General features: G+C 49.5%; 1 protein-coding gene across 1 annotated transcript; it reads right to left on the bottom strand.

Moving 5' to 3' along the window:
• On the bottom strand, positions 1-26,285 carry LOC116956865 (E3 ubiquitin/ISG15 ligase TRIM25-like). The gene is made up of 6 exons (XM_076054785.1): positions 24,390-26,285; positions 23,753-23,848; positions 19,511-19,744; positions 19,363-19,385; positions 18,979-19,082; positions 1-1,007 (listed from the first exon to the last, which is right to left on the bottom strand). The coding sequence occupies exons 1-6, from the start codon at positions 24,945-24,947 to the stop codon at positions 463-465; spliced, it is 1,560 nt and encodes a 519-aa protein (XP_075910900.1). The 5' UTR covers positions 24,948-26,285; the 3' UTR covers positions 1-462.
• Between the last annotated feature and the right edge of the window lie 90 nt (positions 26,286-26,375).

Below are 26,375 nucleotides of genomic sequence, written 5' to 3'. Positions count from 1 at the left end.
TTGTTGTTGTTGTGTTCTGTATTTTTATTGTAGAATCGACGAAACAAGCGTTACAACGCCACTGTCGTGCGCGTACATTTACACTTTTTAAAATTAATATTATTATTGTATCTCTCCCACAACCCATGACACCACCAGTGTATAAACACATCCCAGTTCACCATTGTTGCTAATCACTTCAACCCTACACCACAGTCACACTCCTCTGGCAGGGTGAATTCATCCACGCCGGCTTCACACACACACAGAGCGGTACTTATTTTATCACCCCCACCCCCCTATGAAGGTTGTGAGGATTGTTTACGCTCAGCCCCCGCCCCGTTGTGATGGAGAGCCACGCAGCCCCTAGCCACCGACAGCCACCAGCCAGTCACGGGCGTGGCGCTGCGCGTGACGGTGACGAGGGTGGCGAGCGTCGTGCGTCGTGGCGTCTGCCCTCTGCGCTGTTCACGTTCACCTCTCTCAGGACGCGCCACTCAGATCCACGATCCTCACTGAGTCACCATTATACCACACCCCCAGCCCAGGGTGTAGAGGCTGAGTGAATGTCTGGTGAAACGAGTGCAAAAGCGCCATGGAGTCTGCGCTGTAAAACGACAGCAGCCCCGCGTCCCAGTCCAGGTGGACCCCGACTCTCCGCGGAGGCTGCGGCACCGACAGTGACGTCACTACCCCGCCATGCATCACTGAGAAGCTGTCGCCATCTTTCAGTAGACACCAGGAGACGTCGCTCAGTCCCAGGCGGCACTCAGCACCAACCCCTCTCCGTGGGATCGTCCCGTACGCGACTCCAACCCGACACCGCCTCGCGCTCCCCACGTCCACCTCCCAGTAGTGCTGACCCGACGAGAAGCTCTCAGAGCACAACGCTTGTGGATAGACATCAAAGCGGTGTGGGTGATGGGGGCGACGCTGGGGGACATCGCTCCCCGTCACCGTCCTGAGATCCGAGGAAATCTGGAGGTCGTCGTGGGCTGAGTTTGTGTCCAGAGTCGGTGAGCGTCCATCTGTGGTGAGTATTCATGTACACATACTAATATTAGTTATTATTAGTGTACACATACTAATATTAGTTATTATTAGTGTACACATACTAATATTAGTTAGTATTAGTGTACACATACTAATATTAGTTAGTTTTAGTGTATACATACTAATATTAGTTAGTATTAGTGTACACATACTAATATTAGTATTAGTGTACAGACACTACAATTAGTTAGTATTAGTGTACACATACTAATATTAGTTATTATTAGCGTACATATACTAATATTAGTTATTAGTGTACACATACTAATATTAGTTATTATTAGTGTACACACACAAATATTAGTTAGAACTAGTGTACACATACTAATATTAGTTAGTATTAGTGTACACATACTAATATTAGTTAGTACTAGTGTACACATACTAATATTAGTTAGCATTAGTGTACACATACTAATACTAGTCAGTTTTAGTGTACACATACTAATATTAGTTAGTATTAGTGTACACATACTAATATTAGTCAGTTTTAGTGTATACATACTAATATTAGTTAGTATTAGTGTACACATACTAATATTAGGTAGCATTAGTGTACACATACTAATACTAGTCAGTTTTAGTGTACACATACTAATATTAGTTAGTATTAGTGTACACATACTAAAATTAGTTAGTATAAGTGTACACATACTAATATTAGTTACTATTAGTGTACACATACTAATATCAGTTAGTATTAGTGTACACCTACTTATATTAGTTAGTATTAGTGTACACATACTTATATTAGTTATTATTACTGTACACATACAAATATTCGTTAGTATTAGTGTACACATATTAATATTAGTAAGTATTAGTGTACACACACTAATATTAGTTAGTGTTAGTGTACACATATTAACATTAGATAGTATTAGTGTACACAAATACTAACATTCGTTAGTATTAGTGTACACATTCTAATATTAGTTTGTATTAGTGTACACACATTAATATTAGTCAGTTTTAGTGGACACATACTAATATTCGTTAGTGTTAGTGTCCACCTACTAATATTCGTTAGTATTAGTGTACAGATACTAATATTAGTTAGTATTAGTGTACACCTACTATATAATAGTTAGTATTACTGTACACATACAAATATTCGTTATTATTAGTGTACACATAATGATATTAGTTAGTAATAGTGTACACACACTAATATTCATTAGTATTAGTGTACACATACTAATATTTGTTAGTATTAGTGTACACAAACTTATATTAGTTAGTATTAGTGTACACATACAAATATTGGTTAATATTAATGTGCACATACGAATATTCGTAAGTATTATTGCACAAATACTAATATTCGTTAGTATTAGTGTACACATACTAATATTCGTTAGTATTAGTGTACACATACTTATATTAGTTAGTATTAGTGTACAAATACTAATATTAGTTAATATTAGTGTACACATGCTAATATTAGTTAGTATTAGTGTAAACACACTAATATTAGTTAGTGTTAGTGTACACATATGAACATTAGTTAGTATTAGGGTACACAAACTAATAGTATTTAGTATTAGTGTACACACACTAATATTAGTTAGTAATAGTGTACACATACTAATATTCGTTAGTATTAGTGTACACATACTAATATTCGTTAGTATTAGTGTAACCATACTAATATTCGTTACTATTAGTGTACACACACTAATATTAGTTAGTATTAGTGTACACATACTTATATTAGTTAGCATTAGTGTACACATACTAATATACGTTAGTATTAGTGTACACATACTGTTATTAGTTAGTATTAGTGTACACATACTAATATTAGTAAGTATTAGTGTAGGCACACTAATATTAGTTAGTGTTAGTGTACACATATTAACATTAGTTAGTATTAGTGTACACAAACTAATATTCGTTAGTATTAGTGTACACATTCTAATATTAGTTTGTATTAGTGTACACACATTCATATTAGTCAGTTTTAGTGTACACATACAAATATTCGTTATTATTAGTGTCCACATAATATTAGTTAGTAATAGTGTACACACACTAATATTCGTTAGTATTAGTGTACACACATTCATATTAGTCAGTTTTAGTGTACACTTACTAATATTAGTTAATATTAATGTGCACATACTAATATTCGTAAGTATTATTGCACAAATACTAATATTCGTTAGTACTAGTGTACACATACTAATATTAGTTAGTATAAGTGTACACATACTAATATCGTTAGTATAAATGTACACATACTGCTAATCACTCGTGAATAATAATAAATAATAATAGTACTACACTAACTTGACTTTGTGTGTGTGCAGTGGTAGTGTAGAGTGGTGATGATGCCAGCACCACGATGTTGACGCCACTCTCACACCCACACACACAGACATTGTGTGTCACAGCCTCGCACACTCTCACACACCCACACACAGACATTGTGTGTCACAGCCTCGCACACTCTCACATCCACACACACAGACATTGTGTGTCACAGCCTCGCACACTCTCACACCCACACACAAACATTGTGTGTCACAGCCTCGCACACTCTCACATCCACACACACAGACATTGTGTGTCACAGCCTCGCACACTCTCACACACACACACACAAACATTGTGTGTCACAGCCTCGCACACTCTCACACACACACAGACATTGTGTGTCACAGCCTCGCACACTCTCACACCCCCACACCAGACATTGTGTGTCACAGCCTCACACACTCTCACACACACACACAGACATTGTGTGTCACAGCCTCGCACACTCTCACATCCACACACACAGACATTGTGTGTCACAGCCTCGCACACTCTCACACCCACACACAGACATTGTGTGTCACAGCCTTGCACACTCTCACACCCACACACAGACATAGTGTGTCACAGCCTCGCACACTCTCACACCCACACACAGACATTGTGTGTCACAGCCTTGCACACTCTCACACCCACACACAGACATAGTGTGTCACAGCCTCGCACATTCTCACACCCACACCAGACATTGTGTGTCACAGCCTCGCACACTCTCACATATACACACAGACATTGTGTGTCACAGCCTCGCACACTCTCACACCCACACACAGACATTGTGTGTCACAGCCTCACACACTCTCACACACCCACACACAGACATTGTGTGTCACAGCCTCGCACACTCACACACCCACACACAGACATTGTGTGTCACAGCCTCACACACTCTCACACCCACACACAGACATTGTGTGTCACAGCCTCGCACACTCACACACCCACACACACAGACATTGTGTGTCACAGCCTTGCACACTCTCACACCCACACACAGACATTGTGTGTCACAGCCTCGCACACTCTCACACCCACACACAGACATTGTGTGTCACAGCCTCGCACACTCTCACACACCCACACACAGACATTGTGTGTCACAGCCTCGCACACTCTCACACCCACACACAGACATTGTGTGTCACAGCCTCGCACACTCTCACACCCACACACAGACATTGTGTGTCACAGCCTCGCACACTCTCACACCCACACACAGACATTGTGTATCACAGCCTCGCACACTCTCACACCCACACACACAGACATTGTGTGTCACAGCCTCGCACACTCTCAACCACACACACAGACATTGTGTGTCACAGCCTCGCACACTCTCACATCCAGACATTGTGTGTCACAGCCTCGCACACTCTCACACCCACACACAAAGACATTGCGTGTCACAGCCTCGCACACTCTCGCACACACAGACATTGTGTGTCACAGCCTCGCACACCCTCACACACACACAGCCATTGTGTGTCACAGCCTCGCACACTCTCACATCCACACACACAAACATTGTGTGTCACAGCCTCGCAAACTCTCACACACACACACTGTGTGTCACAGCCTCGCACACGCTCACACACACACAGACATTGTGTGTCACAGCCTCGCACACCCTCACACCCACACACAGACATTGTATGTCACAGCCTCGTACACTCTCACATCCATGCACAGACATTGTGTGTCACTGCCTCGCACACTCTCACATCCACACACATACATTGTGTGTCACAGGCTCTCACACTCTCACATCCACACACACAGACATTGTGTGTCACAGCCTCGCACACTCTCACACCCACACACACAGACATTGTGTGTCACAGCCTCGCACACTCTCACACCCACACACAGACATTGTGTGTCACAGCCTCGCACACTCTCACACCCACACACATACATTGTGTGTCACAGCCTCGCACACTCTCACACACCCACACACAGACATTGTGTGTCACAGCCTCGAACACTCTCACACGCACACACAGACATTGTGTGTCACAGCCTCACACACTCTCACACCCACACACAGACATTGTGTGTCACAGCCTCGCACACTCACACACCCACACACACAGACATTGTGTGTCACAGCCTTGCACACTCTCACACCCACACACAGACATTGTGTGTCACAGCCTCGCACACTCTCACACCCACACACAGACATTGTGTGTCACAGCCTCGCACACTCTCACACACCCACACACAGACATTGTGTGTCACAGCCTCGCACACTCTCACACACCCACACACAGACATTGTGTGTCACAGCCTCGCACACTCTCACACCCACACCGACATTGTGTGTCACAGCCTCGCACACTCTCACACCCACACACAGACATTGTGTGTCACAGCCTCGCACACTCTCACACCCACACACAGACATTGTGTGCCACAGCCTTGCACACTTTCACATCCACACACAGACATTGTGTGTCACAGCCTCGCACACTCTCACACCCACACACACAGACATTGTGTGTCACAGCCTGGCCCACTCTCACACCCACACACACAGACATTGTGTGTCACAGCCTCGCACACTCTCACACCCACACACAGATATTGTGTATCACAGCCTCACACACCCTCACACACCCACACACAGACATTGTGTGTCACAGCCTCGCACACTCTCACACCCACACACAGACATTGTGTGTCACAGCCTCGCACACTCTCACATCCACACACAGACATTGTGTGTCACAGCCTCGCACACTCCCACACCCACACACAGACATTGTGTGTCACAGCCTCGCACACTCTCACACCCACACACAGACATTGTGTGTCACAGCCTTGCACACTTTCACATCCACACACAGACATTGTGTGTCACAGCCTCGCACACTCTCACACCCACACACACAGACATTGTGTGTCACAGCCTCCCACACTCTCAAACCCACACACACAGACATTGTGTGTCACAGCCTCGCACACTCTCACATCCACACACAGACATTGTATGTCACAGCTTTGCACACTCTCACACCCACACACAGACATTGTGTGTCACGGCCTCGCACACTCTCACACCCACACACAGACATTGTGTGTCACAGCCTCACACACTCTCACACCCACACACAGACATTGTGTGTCACAGCCTCGCACACTCTCAACCACACACACAGACATTGTGTGTCACAGCCTCGCACACTCTCACATCCAGACATTGTGTGTCACAGACTCGCACACTCTCACACCCACACACAAAGACATTGCGTGTCACAGCCTCGCACACTCTCGCACACACAGACATTGTGTGTCACAGCCTCGCACACCCTCACACACACAGCCATTGTGTGTCACAGCCTCGCACACTCTCACATCCACACACACAAACATTGTGTGTCACAGCCTCGCAAACTCTCACACACACACACTGTGTGTCACAGCCTCGCACACGCTCACACACACATAGACATTGTGTGTCACAGCCTCGCACACTCTCACACCCACACACAGACATTGTATGTCACAGCCTCGTACACTCTCACATCCATGCACAGACATTGTGTGTCACTGCCTCGCACACTCTCACATCCACACACATACATTGTGTGTCACAGCCTCGCACACTCTCACATCCACACACACAAACATTGTGTGTCACAGCCTCGCAAACTCTCACACACACACACTGTGTGTCACAGCCTCGCACACGCTCACACACACACAGACATTGTGTGTCACAGCCTCGCACACTCTCACACCCACACACAGACATTGTATGTCACAGCCTCGTACACTCTCACATCCATGCACAGACATTGTGTGTCACTGCCTCGCACACTCTCACATCCACACACATACATTGTGTGTCACAGGCTCGCACACTCTCACATCCACACACACAGACATTGTGTGTCACAGCCTCGCACACTCTCACACCCACACACACAGACATTGTGTGTCACAGCCTCGCACACTCTCACACCCACACACAGACATTGTGTGTCACAGCCTCGCACACTCTCACACGCACACACAGACATTGTGTGTCACAGCCTCGCACACTCTCACACCCACACACAGACATTGTGTGTCACAGCCTCGCACACTCTCACACCCACACACAGACATTGTGTGTCACAGCCTCGCACACTCTCACACACCCACACCAGACATTGTGTGTCACAGCCTCACACACTCTCACACCCCCACCCAAGACATTGTGTGTCACAGCCTCGCACACTCTCAACCACACACACAAACATTGTGTGTTACAGAGTCGCACACTCTCACACCCACACAGACATTGTGTGTCACAGCCTCGCAAACTCTCACACACACACACTGTGTGTCACAGCCTCGCACACGCTCACACACACACAGACATTGTGTGTCACAGCCTCGCACACTCTCACACCCACACACAGACATTGTATGTCACAGCCTCGTACACTCTCACATCCATGCACAGACATTGTGTGTCACTGCCTCGCACACTCTCACATCCACACACATACATTGTGTGTCACAGGCTCTCACACTCTCACATCCACACACACAGACATTGTGTGTCACAGCCTCGCACACTCTCACACCCACACACACAGACATTGTGTGTCACAGCCTCGCACACTCTCACACCCACACACAGACATTGTGTGTCACAGCCTCGCACACTCTCACACCCACACACATACATTGTGTGTCACAGCCTCGCACACTCTCACACACCCACACACAGACATTGTGTGTCACAGCCTCGAACACTCTCACACGCACACACAGACATTGTGTGTCACAGCCTCACACACTCTCACACCCACACACAGACATTGTGTGTCACAGCCTCGCACACTCACACACCCACACACACAGACATTGTGTGTCACAGCCTTGCACACTCTCACACCCACACACAGACATTGTGTGTCACAGCCTCGCACACTCTCACACCCACACACAGACATTGTGTGTCACAGCCTCGCACACTCTCACACACCCACACACAGACATTGTGTGTCACAGCCTCGCACACTCTCACACACCCACACACAGACATTGTGTGTCACAGCCTCGCACACTCTCACACCCACACCGACATTGTGTGTCACAGCCTCGCACACTCTCACACCCACACACAGACATTGTGTGTCACAGCCTCGCACACTCTCACACCCACACACAGACATTGTGTGCCACAGCCTTGCACACTTTCACATCCACACACAGACATTGTGTGTCACAGCCTCGCACACTCTCACACCCACACACACAGACATTGTGTGTCACAGCCTCGCACACTCTCACACCCACACACACAGACATTGTGTGTCACAGCCTCGCACACTCTCACACCCACACACAGATATTGTGTATCACAGCCTCACACACCCTCACACACCCACACACAGACATTGTGTGTCACAGCCTCGCACACTCTCACACCCACACACAGACATTGTGTGTCACAGCCTCGCACACTCTCACATCCACACACAGACATTGTGTGTCACAGCCTCGCACACTCCCACACCCACACACAGACATTGTGTGTCACAGCCTCGCACACTCTCACACCCACACACAGACATTGTGTGTCACAGCCTTGCACACTTTCACATCCACACACAGACATTGTGTGTCACAGCCTCGCACACTCTCACACCCACACACACAGACATTGTGTGTCACAGCCTCCCACACTCTCAAACCCACACACACAGACATTGTGTGTCACAGCCTCGCACACTCTCACATCCACACACAGACATTGTATGTCACAGCTTTGCACACTCTCACACCCACACACAGACATTGTGTGTCACAGCCTCGCACACTCTCACACCCACACACAGACATTGTGTGTCACAGCCTCACACACTCTCACACCCACACACAGACATTGTGTGTCACAGCCTCGCACACTCTCAACCACACACACATACATTGTGTGTCACAGCCTCGCACACTCTCACATCCAGACATTGTGTGTCACAGACTCGCACACTCTCACACCCACACACAAAGACATTGCGTGTCACAGCCTCGCACACTCTCGCACACACAGACATTGTGTGTCACAGCCTCGCACACCCTCACACACACAGCCATTGTGTGTCACAGCCTCGCACACTCTCACATCCACACACACAAACATTGTGTGTCACAGCCTCGCAAACTCTCACACACACACACTGTGTGTCACAGCCTCGCACACGCTCACACACACACAGACATTGTGTGTCACAGCCTCGCACACTCTCACACCCACACACAGACATTGTATGTCACAGCCTCGTACACTCTCACATCCATGCACAGACATTGTGTGTCACTGCCTCGCACACTCTCACATCCACACACATACATTGTGTGTCACAGCCTCGCACACTCTCACATCCACACACACAAACATTGTGTGTCACAGCCTCGCAAACTCTCACACACACACACTGTGTGTCACAGCCTCGCACACGCTCACACACACACAGACATTGTGTGTCACAGCCTCGCACACTCTCACACCCACACACAGACATTGTATGTCACAGCCTCGTACACTCTCACATCCATGCACAGACATTGTGTGTCACTGCCTCGCACACTCACATCCACACACATACATTGTGTGTCACAGGCTCGCACACTCTCACATCCACACACACAGACATTGTGTGTCACAGCCTCGCACACTCTCACACCCACACACACAGACATTGTGTGTCACAGCCTCGCACACTCTCACACCCACACACAGACATTGTGTGTCACAGCCTCGCACACTCTCACACGCACACACAGACATTGTGTGTCACAGCCTCGCACACTCTTACACCCACACACAGACATTGTGTGTCACAGCCTCGCACACTCTCACACCCACACACAGACATTGTGTGTCACAGCCTCGCACACTCTCACACACCCACACCAGACATTGTGTGTCACAGCCTCACACACTCTCACACCCCCACCCAAGACATTGTGTGTCACAGCCTCGCACACTCTCAACCACACACACAAACATTGTGTGTTACAGAGTCGCACACTCTCACACCCACACAGACATTGTGTGTCACAGCCTCGCAAACTCTCACACACACACTGTGTGTCACAGCCTCGCACACGCTCACACACACACAGACATTGTGTGTCACAGCCTCGCACACTCTCACACCCACACACAGACATTGTATGTCACAGCCTCGTACACTCTCACATCCATGCACAGACATTGTGTGTCACTGCCTCGCACACTCTCACATCCACACACATACATTGTGTGTCACAGGCTCTCACACTCTCACATCCACACACACAGACATTGTGTGTCACAGCCTCGCACACTCTCACACCCACACACACAGACATTGTGTGTCACAGCCTCGCACACTCTCACACCCACACACAGACATTGTGTGTCACAGCCTCGCACACTCTCACACCCACACACATACATTGTGTGTCACAGCCTCGCACACTCTCACACACCCACACACAGACATTGTGTGTCACAGCCTCGAACACTCTCACACGCACACACAGACATTGTGTGTCACAGCCTCACACACTCTCACACCCACACACAGACATTGTGTGTCACAGCCTCGCACACTCACACACCCACACACACAGACATTGTGTGTCACAGCCTTGCACACTCTCACACCCACACACAGACATTGTGTGTCACAGCCTCGCACACTCTCACACCCACACACACAGACATTGTGTGTCACAGCCTCGCACACTCTCACACCCACACACACAGACATTGTGTGTCACAGCCTCGCACACTCTCACACCCACACACAGATATTGTGTATCACAGCCTCACACACCCTCACACACCCACACACAGACATTGTGTGTCACAGCCTCGCACACTCCCACACCCACACACAGACATTGTGTGTCACAGCCTCGCACACTCTCACACCCACACACAGACATTGTGTGTCACAGCCTTGCACACTTTCACATCCACACACAGACATTGTGTGTCACAGCCTCGCACACTCTCACACCCACACACACAGACATTGTGTGTCACAGCCTCCCACACTCTCAAACCCACACACACAGACATTGTGTGTCACAGCCTCGCACACTCTCACATCCACACACAGACATTGTGTGTCACAGCCTCGCACACTCTCACACCCACACACAGACATTGTGTGTCACAGCCTCGCACACTCTCACACCCACACACAGACATTGTGTGTCACAGCCTCGCACACTCTCACACCCACACACAGACATTGTGTGCCACAGCCTTGCACACTTTCACATCCACACACGGACATTGTGTGTCACAGCCTCGCACACTCTCACACCCACACACACAGACATTGTGTGTCACAGCCTCGCACACTCTCACACCCACACACACAGACATTGTGTGTCACAGCCTCGCACACTCTCACACCCACACACAGATATTGTGTATCACAGCCTCACACACCCTCACACACCCACACATAGACATTGTGTGTCACAGCCTCGCACACTCCCACACCCACACACAGACATTGTGTGTCACAGCCTCGCACACTCTCACACCCACACACAGACATTGTGTGTCACAGCCTTGCACACTTTCACATCCACACACAGACATTGTGTGTCACAGCCTCGCACACTCTCACACCCACACACACAGACATTGTGTGTCACAGCCTCCCACACTCTCAAACCCACACACACAGACATTGTGTGTCACAGCCTCGCACACTCTCACATCCACACACAGACATTGTATGTCACAGCTTTGCACACTCTCACACCCACACACAGACATTGTGTGTCACAGCCTCGCACACTCTCACACCCACACACAGACATTGTGTGTCACAGCCTCACACACTCTCACACCCACACACAGACATTGTGTGTCACAGCCTCGCACACTCTCAACCACACACACAGACATTGTGTGTCACAGCCTCGCACACTCTCACATCCAGACATTGTGTGTCACAGACTCGCACACTCTCACACCCACACACAAAGACATTGCGTGTCACAGCCTCGCACACTCTCGCACACACAGACATTGTGTGTCACAGCCTCGCACACCCTCACACACACAGCCATTGTGTGTCACAGCCTCGCACACTCTCACATCCACACACACAAACATTGTGTGTCACAGCCTCGCAAACTCTCACACACACACACTGTGTGTCACAGCCTCGCACACGCTCACACACACACAAACATTGTGTGTCACAGCCTCGCACACTCTCACACCCACACACAGACATTGTATGTCACAGCCTCGTACACTCTCACATCCATGCACAGACATTGTGTGTCACTGCCTCGCACACTCTCACATCCACACACATACATTGTGTGTCACAGCCTCGCACACTCTCACATCCACACACACAAACATTGTGTGTCACAGCCTCGCAAACTCTCACACACACACACTGTGTGTCACAGCCTCGCACACGCTCACACACACACAGACATTGTGTGTCACAGCCTCGCACACTCTCACACCCACACACAGACATTGTATGTCACAGCCTCGTACACTCTCACATCCATGCACAGACATTGTGTGTCACTGCCTCGCACACTCACATCCACACACATACATTGTGTGTCACAGGCTCGCACACTCTCACATCCACACACACAGACATTGTGTGTCACAGCCTCGCACACTCTCACACCCACACACACAGACATTGTGTGTCACAGCCTCGCACACTCTCACACCCACACACAGACATTGTGTGTCACAGCCTCGCACACTCTCACACGCACACACAGACATTGTGTGTCACAGCCTCGCACACTCTTACACCCACACACAGACATTGTGTGTCACAGCCTCGCACACTCTCACACCCACACACAGACATTGTGTGTCACAGCCTCGCACACTCTCACACACCCACACCAGACATTGTGTGTCACAGCCTCACACACTCTCACACCCCCACCCAAGACATTGTGTGTCACAGCCTCGCACACTCTCAACCACACACACAAACATTGTGTGTTACAGAGTCGCACACTCTCACACCCACACAGACATTGTGTGTCACAGCCTCGCAAACTCTCACACACACACTGTGTGTCACAGCCTCGCACACGCTCACACACACACAGACATTGTGTGTCACAGCCTCGCACACTCTCACACCCACACACAGACATTGTATGTCACAGCCTCGTACACTCTCACATCCATGCACAGACATTGTGTGTCACTGCCTCGCACACTCTCACATCCACACACATACATTGTGTGTCACAGGCTCTCACACTCTCACATCCACACACACAGACATTGTGTGTCACAGCCTCGCACACTCTCACACCCACACACACAGACATTGTGTGTCACAGCCTCGCACACTCTCACACCCACACACAGACATTGTGTGTCACAGCCTCGCACACTCTCACACCCACACACATACATTGTGTGTCACAGCCTCGCACACTCTCACACACCCACACACAGACATTGTGTGTCACAGCCTCGAACACTCTCACACGCACACACAGACATTGTGTGTCACAGCCTCACACACTCTCACACCCACACACAGACATTGTGTGTCACAGCCTCGCACACTCACACACCCACACACACAGACATTGTGTGTCACAGCCTTGCACACTCTCACACCCACACACAGACATTGTGTGTCACAGCCTCGCACACTCTCACACCCACACACACAGACATTGTGTGTCACAGCCTCGCACACTCTCACACCCACACACACAGACATTGTGTGTCACAGCCTCGCACACTCTCACACCCACACACAGATATTGTGTATCACAGCCTCACACACCCTCACACACCCACACACAGACATTGTGTGTCACAGCCTCGCACACTCCCACACCCACACACAGACATTGTGTGTCACAGCCTCGCACACTCTCACACCCACACACAGACATTGTGTGTCACAGCCTTGCACACTTTCACATCCACACACAGACATTGTGTGTCACAGCCTCGCACACTCTCACACCCACACACACAGACATTGTGTGTCACAGCCTCCCACACTCTCAAACCCACACACACAGACATTGTGTGTCACAGCCTCGCACACTCTCACATCCACACACAGACATTGTGTGTCACAGCCTCGCACACTCTCACACCCACACACAGACATTGTGTGTCACAGCCTCGCACACTCTCACACCCACACACAGACATTGTGTGTCACAGCCTCGCACACTCTCACACCCACACACAGACATTGTGTGCCACAGCCTTGCACACTTTCACATCCACACACAGACATTGTGTGTCACAGCCTCGCACACTCTCACACCCACACACAGACATTGTGTGCCACAGCCTTGCACACTTTCACATCCACACACGGACATTGTGTGTCACAGCCTCGCACACTCTCACACCCACACACACAGACATTGTGTGTCACAGCCTCGCACACTCTCACACCCACACACAGATATTGTGTATCACAGCCTCACACACCCTCACACACCCACACATAGACATTGTGTGTCACAGCCTCGCACACTCCCACACCCACACACAGACATTGTGTGTCACAGCCTCGCACACTCTCACACCCACACACAGACATTGTGTGTCACAGCCTTGCACACTTTCACATCCACACACAGACATTGTGTGTCACAGCCTCGCACACTCTCACACCCACACACACAGACATTGTGTGTCACAGCCTCCCACACTCTCAAACCCACACACACAGACATTGTGTGTCACAGCCTCGCACACTCTCACATCCACACACAGACATTGTATGTCACAGCTTTGCACACTCTCACACCCACACACAGACATTGTGTGTCACAGCCTCGCACACTCTCACACCCACACACAGACATTGTGTGTCACAGCCTCACACACTCTCACACCCACACACAGACATTGTGTGTCACAGCCTCGCACACTCTCAACCACACACACAGACATTGTGTGTCACAGCCTCGCACACTCTCACATCCAGACATTGTGTGTCACAGACTCGCACACTCTCACACCCACACACAAAGACATTGCGTGTCACAGCCTCGCACACTCTCGCACACACAGACATTGTGTGTCACAGCCTCGCACACCCTCACACACACAGCCATTGTGTGTCACAGCCTCGCACACTCTCACATCCACACACACAAACATTGTGTGTCACAGCCTCGCAAACTCTCACACACACACACTGTGTGTCACAGCCTCGCACACGCTCACACACACACAAACATTGTGTGTCACAGCCTCGCACACTCTCACACCCACACACAGACATTGTATGTCACAGCCTCGTACACTCTCACATCCATGCACAGACATTGTGTGTCACTGCCTCGCACACTCTCACATCCACACACATACATTGTGTGTCACAGCCTCGCACACTCTCACATCCACACACACAAACATTGTGTGTCACAGCCTCGCAAACTCTCACACACACACACTGTGTGTCACAGCCTCGCACACGCTCACACACACACAGACATTGTGTGTCACAGCCTCGCACACACTCTCACACCCACACACAGACATTGTATGTCACAGCCTCGTACACTCTCACATCCATGCACAGACATTGTGTGTCACTGCCTCGCACACTCTCACATCCACACACATACATTGTGTGTCACAGGCTCGCACACTCTCACATCCACACACACAGACATTGTGTGTCACAGCCTCGCACACTCTCACACCCACACACACAGACATTGTGTGTCACAGCCTCGCACACTCTCACACCCACACACAGACATTGTGTGTCACAGCCTCGCACACTCTCACACGCACACACAGACATTGTGTGTCACAGCCTCGCACACTCTCACACCCACACACAGACATTGTGTGTCACAGCCTCGCACACTCTCACACCCACACACAGACATTGTGTGTCACAGCCTCGCACACTCTCACACACCCACACCAGACATTGTGTGTCACAGCCTCACACACTCTCACACCCCCACCCAAGACATTGTGTGTCACAGCCTCGCACACTCTCAACCACACACACAAACATTGTGTGTTACAGAGTCGCACACTCTCACACCCACACAGACATTGTGTGTCACAGCCTCGCACACTCTCACACACACACACACAGTGTGTCACAGCCTTGCACACTCTCACACACACACACACAGACATAGTGTGTCACAGCCTCGCACACTCTCACACCCCCACACCAGACATTGTGTGTCACAGCCTCGCACACTCTCACATCCACACACAGACATTGTGTCTCACAGCCTCGCACACTCTCACACCCACACACATACATTGTGTGTCACAGCCTCGCACACTCTCACACCCACACACACAGACATTGTGTGTCACAGCCTCGCACACTCTCACACCCACACACAGACATTGTGTGTCACAGCCTCGCACACTCTCAACCACACACACAAACATTGTGTGTCACAGCCTCGCAAACTCTCACACACACACACTGTGTGTCACAGCCTCGCACACGCTCACACACACACAGACATTGTGTGTCACAGCCTCGCACACTCTCACACCCACACACAGACATTGTATGTCACAGCCTCGTACACTCTCACATCCATGCACAGACATTGTGTGTCACTGCCTCGCACACTCTCACATCCACACACATACATTGTGTGTCACAGGCTCGCACACTCTCACATCCACACACACAGACATTGTGTGACACAGCCTCGCACACTCTCACACCCACACACACAGACATTGTGTGTCACAGCCTCGCACACTCTCACACCCACACATAGACATTGTGTGTCACAGCCTCGCACACTCTCACACGCACACACAGACATTGTGTGTCACAGCCTCGCACACTCTCACACACAGACATTGTGTGTCACAGTCTCGCACACTCTCACACCCACACACAGACATTGTGTGTCACAGCCTCGCAAACTCTCACACACACACACTGTGTGTCACAGCCTCGCACACGCTCACACACACACAGACATTGTGTGTCACAGCCTCGCACACTCTCACACCCACACATAGACATTGTGTGTCACAGCCTCGCACACTCTCACACGCACACACAGACATTGTGTGTCACAGCCTCGCACACTCTCACACACAGACATTGTGTGTCACAGTCTCGCACACTCTCACACCCACACACAGACATTGTGTGTCACAGCCTCGCACACTCTCACACCCCCACACCAGACATTGTGTGTCACAGCCTCGCACACTCTCACATCCACACACAGACATTGTGTCTCACAGCCTCGCACACTCTCACACCCACACACATACATTGTGTGTCACAGCCTCGCACACTCTCACACCCACACACAGACATTGTGTGTCACAGCCTCGCACACTCTCACACCCACACACAGACATTGTGTGTCACAGCCTCGCACACTCTCAACCACACACACAAACATTGTGTGTCACAGCCTCGCACACTCTCACATCCACACACAGACATTGTGTCTCACAGCCTCGCACACTCTCACACCCACACACATACATTGTGTGTCACAGCCTCGCACACTCTCACACCCACACACAGACATTGTGTGTCACAGCCTCGCACACTCTCACACCCACACACAGACATTGTGTGTCACAGCCTCGCACACTCTCAACCACACACACAAACATTGTGTGTCACAGAGTCGCACACTCTCACACACACACAGACATTGTGTGTCACAGCGTCGCACACTCTCACACCCACACACAGACATTGTGTGTCACAGCCTCGCACCCTCTCACACCCACACACATACATTGTATGTCACAGCCTCGCACACTCTCACACCCACACACAGACATTGTGTGTCACAGCCTCGCACACTCTCACACCCACACACACAGACATTGTGTGTCACAGCCTCGCACACTCTCACACCCACACACACACATTGTGTGTCACAGCCTCGCACACTCTCACATCCACACACAGACATTGTGTGTCACTCCGCTGCTGGATGAGCGCCTCCCCACGCCGTGCACGTCCTGGGGGGGGAGGGGTTATTTGACCATACTTCACCACTCTCGTCGGTGCTCGTTGGCGATGTTGGCGATCGTAAACGTAGAAGCGTGGAGGTGCAGTACAACAATGGTTCACGCTGCACTGCCCTCTGCTGGTGTGACGTGTAAACATTCGGCACGAGGGAGACAAAGGCGGCTGGGCGTGGTGCTGGCTACCCACTCCCTCGTGTGCCGTTCCGGCCTTCATAGGTGCTGCAACTCGCTAACAGCACTTGCTCCAGTACCCAGAGTAGGGTTCAGTAGAATATTGAAACTGTTAAACTAATTTTATTTCACCAGGTATGGCCCACTGATCCATGTCGCTCTCTTATAGAGTCTGCGTCTCTCTCCCCGTGGTGGCGTGGATTTTTCCCTAGCTCCTCGCGTTTTCCCCTTCACGTTTAGAATCAATTTGCATTCAGAGGATTTGGCTGCTGTTGTAAATATCCACGTAATGAGCCATTTCGTAGAGCTGTCATTTGTGATAGGTCGCTTGAGACAAAAGAGTGACAAGGTTCAGTGGGTTCCTTACCTGGTAAAATAAAAGTTGATGAAGGTGGGGAGCACAGAAGTGCAGTGCAACAGAGCGGGACACGCCGGTGCAAGACTGAGGAACTCACAGACGAGAGGCAGGAATCTGTTCACGACGCTTTCAAGGGAGCGGATCGTGGTGGCGTCCAGTGAAGTGGGAGGTGCGGGTGCAGATTCCTTTGGGATCTCTCTCCTGGGAGAACCACCAACAGCATCACACACAGCCTCGTTCAACCACAGCATCGGAACACTCAGCATCCATATCACACACAGCACGTGTCTCACACACAGTCTGTGTCTAACACACAGCCCGTGTCTCACACACAGCACGTGTCTCACACACAGCACGTGTCTCACACACAGCCAGCATGTCTAACACACACACAAACACACCCTGTGTCTGACACACACAGCCCATGTGTCTAACACACAGCCCGTGTGTCTAACATATACTGTATTGTGAGGATCTGTACCTGCGCATCTCCTCCAGGTGCCCCTGTGGAAGAGAGAGACACAGGGATCATGAGTGACGTCTCTAACCTCGCACCACGAGCCCCTCTGCCACTGCCCGCTCTGTTCTCGTGGACACCCCAACGGCGTCTCCACAGAGGCGCTCCCCACCTGCAGGAAGGCGAGCGAGTCCCTCTCGTGCTGCAGGGTGCGCAGGCGAGCGGCCGCCGCCTGGAGCTCCCCGATTTCCCGCTTGTGACGAGCGATGTCCTCGTCTATCCGGGACAGCATCTCGCGCTCCTTCACGGCCACGCGTTGGAGAGCCTCCCTCTCGTCCTCGTTCAGAGCATCCCTTAGGCGGGCGAACTTGCCCGTGATGCGACCCCTGATCCCGGCCACCGATTCCTGTGTAGACACGAGGACCACGGTTGCCCCCCTGAGCCATGAGCCACTCCGTATGTGCGTGTGGGCGCCGTGGTGGCTAGGAGATGTTGACTCCCTCGCCTGGTATACAGCAGGTCGGGGTTCGATCCCGACCCTGACGCCCGTGTAGTTGTAGTTTGTTCTCTCTGTATGGATTTTTCTCTGGGTCCTCCGGTTTTTGCCTCCACAATTAGAATCGACGTTACGCGTTCAGAGTATTTGGCTGCTAGCAATTTCAACATTACAATCATCCACTTTGTTGAGCTATCATTTATAATAGCCATGTCGCTTCTGACAAAAAAGGGTCGTCCATAAATGACGTCACGCGATTTTGGCCGATTTTTAACCCCCCCTCCCCCCCTCGTCACACGGCGTCACAAAAAGTCAGACCCCCCTCAAATATGACGTCAAAAAGCTCTGCCCCGCCCAAAACCATATTTCCATTTTGAAAATAAAACATGCTTCAAATCACTCTAAACTAAAACTATTGTCATTGTAGTGCGTATTTAATGTGGCGCTGCACTCTGATGTTGTACCAGAAAACATGTTTTAAAAATGAGGCTTTGGAAAGCTGGAATTTAGCATAAAATTCGCTTGAAAATATTCAACGTCTTCCTAAAACTGCACATGTTCAGAATATTATATTGAAATTATCTTATAATTATAAAAAAATGAAAGTAATTATAACTATAAAAAAATACTTTTTGGTTCTTTCGGTAAAGTTACGTAGAAAGAAAATAAATCAATTAATAGCATACGACGTTTCGATTGCAACACAAGCAATCATCATTAGGTACGAATGAATGAGAAAAACAAACCTAGTAAACTAAGAAGTATAATGCAATACAACACGGAGAGACGGCTAACATAACAGTCACCACTCTACCTGGTTGATTATGTTCTTCAAAAAAATGCTAAATTTGAGAGCGAGACAAAACACAAACAAGAATACACACAGACAGATACACAAGCAGAGAGAGACACAGAGACACACAGAGAGAGACACACAGAGACACAGACAAACAGACAGGCAGAGAGAGACACACAGATAGAGACACACAGACACAGAGGCAGAGATAGATAACACGGAGACACAGAGAGACACACAGACAGACACACAGGCAGAGAGAGACAACACAGAGACACAGAGAGAGACACAGAGACACAGACAGACACACAGGCAGAGAGAGACAACACAGAGACACACAGAGAGAGACACAGAGACACAGACAGACACACAGGCAGAGAGAGACAACACAGAGACAGAGAGAGACACACAGAGACACACAGAGACACACAGACAGACACACACAGGCACAGAGAGACAACACAGAGAGAGACAGACAGACACACACACACACAGAGACAACACAGAGACACACAGAGAGAGACACACAGACACACAGACAGACACACACAGAGAGAGACAACACAGAGACACACAGACAGACACACAGGCACAGAGAGACAACACAGTGACACACAGACAGAGAGAGACACACAGAGACACACAGACAGACACACAGGCACAGAGAGACAACACAGAGACACAGAGAGAGACACACAGAGACACACAGACAGACACACAGGCACACAGAGACACACAGACAGACACACAGACAGAGAGAGACACACAGAGACACACAGACAGACACACAGACAGACACACAGAGAGAGACAACACAGAGACACACAGACAGACACACACAGAGAGAGACAACACAGAGACACACAGAGAGAGACACACAGAGACACACAGACAGACACACAGGCACACAGAGACACACAGACAGACACACAGACAGAGAGAGACACACAGAGACACACAGACAGACACACAGACAGACACACACAGAGAGAGACAACACAGAGACACACAGACAGACACACACAGAGAGAGACAACACAGAGACACACACAAAGGCACACAGAGAAACAACACCTCTGTGAATCTTTGTAGTAGAACGAAGCAAAATGGAGAGTACAATTATAACAATCACATTCATTTCACAGAATTAAAAGCACTGATAGAATCATTAGAATAACATTTTAATTAACAATTATTCCAAAATTTTATAAAATGTATGCTTCTCCATCTCCCATGGAGAAGCAAAATGCTCCTTCATAGAATGAATGAAAGGTGACCTTAGTTAATTTAAATAATCAAATAGTTAATCATGCAAATTAAAATTAGTGTTGTTATAACAATTACATTTAATTCATATTCTTTTTTAAAGTTTTGATGTGACGTCATTTCTACAACCCCCCCTCCCCCTTCGTCACACATCGTCACAAATGCCTGACCCCCTCTCCTCTAGGTGTGTGACGTCATTTATGGATGGCCCCGAACCTTTCCTGGTAAAATAAAAAAAAGAGTTTAGTCTATGGGTCTCTATGGCTGTCTATGAGTCTCTATGGGCCTAATATCTCTATGGGTCTGTATGTCTCTTTCGGGGTCTCCCTGTATCTTTATGGTGTCTATGTATCTCTATGTGTGTCTTTGATATCTCTATGGGTCTAGTATCTATATGGGTGTCTATGTATCTCTATGAGTCTCTGTATATTTGGCGGCTGCTATAAATTACCACGTGATGATGATGTCAACCACTTGGTTGATCTGCAATTCGTGATTGCCAGGTCACTTTTCAAAAAGAGCTACACAACTCAGTGGGCTTTACCTGGCAAAATAATAAAATAATATTCCCTAGTGGTGAATCATGCCCCAGTGACGAGGCGTCCATGGGACTGAGTCGATCCATGCCAAGGGGGCAAGAGTGGCGCCGCTCTCTTCTTGTTTCTCCCCTAGAGGGCGTTGGAGTCGTGGATGTTGAGACTCGGGCACTCGGAGTCCGGTGGGGGCCCCCTCGTGGGTCCGACGAGATGTGGCGAGATGTTAACTACCTCGCCTGGTATGCAGGGGGTCGTGGGTTCGATCACGACGATAATTACTTCTGCATATTTGGAGTCTGCGTCTTTCTCCCTGTGGTCGCGTGGATTTTTCTCCGAGTCCTGCGGCTTTTCCTTCCACATTTAATATCGGCATAATCCAGGTCGGGTTTTCCCACGAGTCGGAATCGGGTTTATAATCCAAGGCATTCGTTATCTGCTGTGCACAACCCGCAGTGCCCAAGAGAGCATGTCCGGGTTCAAGCAAGCGTTTAGAGTACAGTATTTAGAGTATTTGGCTTCTATCAATTTCCACCTGATAAGCCATTTCATTGAGCTATCATTTGTGATATTCAGGTTCCTTCTGCAAAAAGAGCTACATGGCTCAGTGGGGCCTTACCTGGTAAAATAAAAATAGTTTAATCTATGGGTCTCTATGTATCTCTAGGGATCTCCATGTATCTCTATGGGTCTCTATGTATCTCTATGGGTTTCTATGTATCTATATGGGTCTCTATGTATCTCTATGGGTCTCTATGTATCTCTATTGGGTCTGCTGCTTTATATTTCCACGTGGTGATGATGTCAGCCACTTTGCTAAGCTGCTATTGTTTGTGACAGCCAGGGTCGCTTCTGAAAAAAATCTACATAGCTCAGTGGGGCCTTAACTGGTAAAATAAAAATAGTTGTAGTTTAAATAAACTCCGGTGACGTGATTAGGGACGGCGTGAGGTGCAGCTGTGCGGTGTTCGTGCCTCTGCGTCCGTGCCTGTGCACGACCTCCAGTGCAGTGCAACAGCTGCACCACAGCTCCACCCCGACAATCCGTGGCACTCTCGACACTTTTTTTTATGCCACAGGAGTTGAAGACGCAATGCCGAGTAACCCGACCTCGCGGCAGACTCGCCAATGCGGTTATCGAATGCAGTAAACGTGCAACCCCCTCGTAGTTAATGTTGAGTTTGATAGTGAATGATATAGTTATAGTAAGAGGCATCACAGTTATGAAGCTGCACGAAGTTCGCTTGAATTAATTTTGCCCTCCACGATTTCCACGCTGGGTGGAGGTCACAGGGGTCAAAGAGCCCGGCCGGGACACGGTACCTGCGCCTTCTTGCGAGCGGCCTCCATCCGCTTCACGGACTCCTCCGCCTTCTTCCTCTTCTCCTCCACCGCTCGCGTCTCCTCCCCTACGCGCGTCTGTAGTGAGAGACGAGACGTCACCAGGGGGAGACTCCAGCCCCCTGAGCCACTCCTCACACCGCCCTTCCCTCCACACCGACCCCTCCACAGTGAAGGCCCTCATCTCCACGCTGCCTCTCTACAGTGACTGAGATGGGGGGAACTCGGAGTGGGCAAGCTGATGCCTCGTTGTAGCAGCAGCCACTGGGAGCCGTGCTGGCTTGGGTGGCCATACCGACTCGGACCCAAGAGCCCAGGTGACCACAGCTGTCTCGTTTAGAAGATAACTCAACTAGAATTGTATATCAGGTGGCTGTTATATTTGTCTCACATCTCTATCCACTCAATTCCTTTACACGAGAATTATGTTTAGTGAGAACCTAGCATTCAATACATCCTAAGGTCGTTTCCTAAAACAAAAAGCAGGAGATAGCTACACAGGCAGAGACAGACAATCATAACAGAGCATGAACACACAATTGTTTTTTTTCACATGTTGTGCAGCCCAGTGACAGAATTGGTCAGATCGTGTTGCGGTGTCTCACTCTGAGGGCCTCACCTTCCGTATCTCGTGCTCCTTCTTCAGCGTGGTGACATCATGTCCTTTGTGTTCACCTGCGATGGTGCAAGTTGAGCAGACCAGGCTGCTGTCTACTGTGCAGTAGAATTCTAGCTCCCTGCTGTGCTCCCGGCACCGTCGCTCCTCCAGGTTCGCGATGGGAGCCACCAGCACGTGATCACTCAGCCTGGGATTCTCCACATGAGGCCTCGTGTGCGTCGCACAGAAGGACATCTCACATCTCAGGCAGGTCCTCACTGCAGGAGTGTGGCCATCACCGCAGTTGTCACACTTGACGACCGCGGCCATCCCGTCCCCAACTCTGAGCTGCTCCGCCAGGTTGGCGAGGGCCACGTTCCTCCTCAGCTGGGGTCGCACAGGGAAGGTCGCTCGGCACTGCGGGCAGCTGAAGCTGCTCCCCGTCTCCCAGGCGGCCTCCAGGCACCGCAGGCAGAACGAGTGTCCGCAGCTCAGCGTGGAGGGGCAGACGAACGTGCCCAGGCAGATGGAGCAGCGCAGCTCACTATCCACACTCTCACTGGGAGTCGCGCTCGCCATGACCCATGGCTTCGCTGGGATCGCTCGCTGTGTGGCTCAGAAAGACGCTGGACCAGGACCTCTCTCTTATAGTGACGGTGAAGAAGGAAGTAAAATACTTTAAATATTTTCATTGTCGTCACTGACATCGCGAGACACTGCCTGGAATGTGAACCCGCGCCCCTTGGTGTGCAAACAGCAGCCTCAAGGTGAACACGGCTACTGCACACACCTTGACATTTATAGAAATGAGCGCTGTTAACATAAATCGGTGAGGCTCAGCTGCCGTGGCTCATTCGTGAGATGAGTGTCGAGAGAGGAACTTCTACAGCAAGTTGGTGGCAAGATGTTATCTCCTTCGCCCGGTATACAGGAGGTGGTGGGGTTTGATCCAGACCCTGACGCCTGCTTTATATTTAAAGTTTGCGTCTCTCTCTTCGCGGTAGCGTGAATTTTTCTCCGGGTTCTCCGGTTTTTTCCTTCCACATTTACAATCAACATCACGCGTTTAGAGTAGTTGGCGAAATACATTACCACGTGATAAGCCATCATTTGTGGCCAGGTCGTTTCTGAAAACTAGCTATACAGCTCAATGAGTCTTGCCTGCTAAAATTTAATATATAGTTGGCATAGTTGTAGATATCTCATGATGTCCTGTAACTCAATCTCCGTGTAATTACCCCAACGTGACAAGTTGCTTGAACGTCATCGTGGCATCGGGAAAACAAATTGCGTGTAGCCTCCCGTGACAGATCCTGGATTCTTGAGCCTTTTGTTAGCAGTGTGAATCCGTCACCAACTCTACCTGCCTCCATCACCCACTGCTGACGATGTCGCCGTCTCTCACTCTCACCTTGTCTGAAACTGCAGATCCCCGTGCCGACCATTCACAGCCGCACCCACCGCTTACTTCACCTGCGTTGTTGCTTCACATTCACACGCACGGCTACTCAACGCGCATGCACACGCAGCAACACAAATGCCCATCGGCGTTCAAAATGATAGTAAAAAAACATGAAAATAAAACTCAACTAAGTTTATTTTACCAAGTGTAATGCCCCACTGAGCTATTGGCTTATTTTTCCAAAGCGACCTGCCCATCACAAATGATAGCTCAACAAAGTGGCTCGTCATGTTGGAACTGCATAGCTGCTAAATTATATAAATACTGCACTCTAAACACTGCTTGAACCCAGAGACGCTCTCTTGGGCTCTGCGGGTTGTTCACAGCAGACAACGAATGCCTTGGACTCTACACCCCAGTCGGACTCGTGGGAAAACCCAACCTGTATTGAACTGAACACGGCCTGGAGTCATCCACTTTGCTTACTAACCGATAAAAACGCGGCACTGCGTTTGAAAGCTTCCTTCTACAAGGTCACCAATGCGAGCGAAGGGGGTTCCCACGATGTCCACGGCTCATTCCTTTGTGCAGCAGCAGCGACGGCT

This window comes from Petromyzon marinus, chromosome 68 (genome assembly GCF_048934315.1).
Source record: "Petromyzon marinus isolate PM22_M1 ecotype Great Lakes invasive population chromosome 68, UKy_Petmar_22M1.pri1.0, whole genome shotgun sequence".
Classification (NCBI taxonomy): Eukaryota; Metazoa; Chordata; class Hyperoartia; order Petromyzontiformes; family Petromyzontidae; genus Petromyzon; species Petromyzon marinus.
Note: the sequence above shows the minus strand (reverse complement) of the source record. Positions and strands in the feature narration are given on the sequence as shown.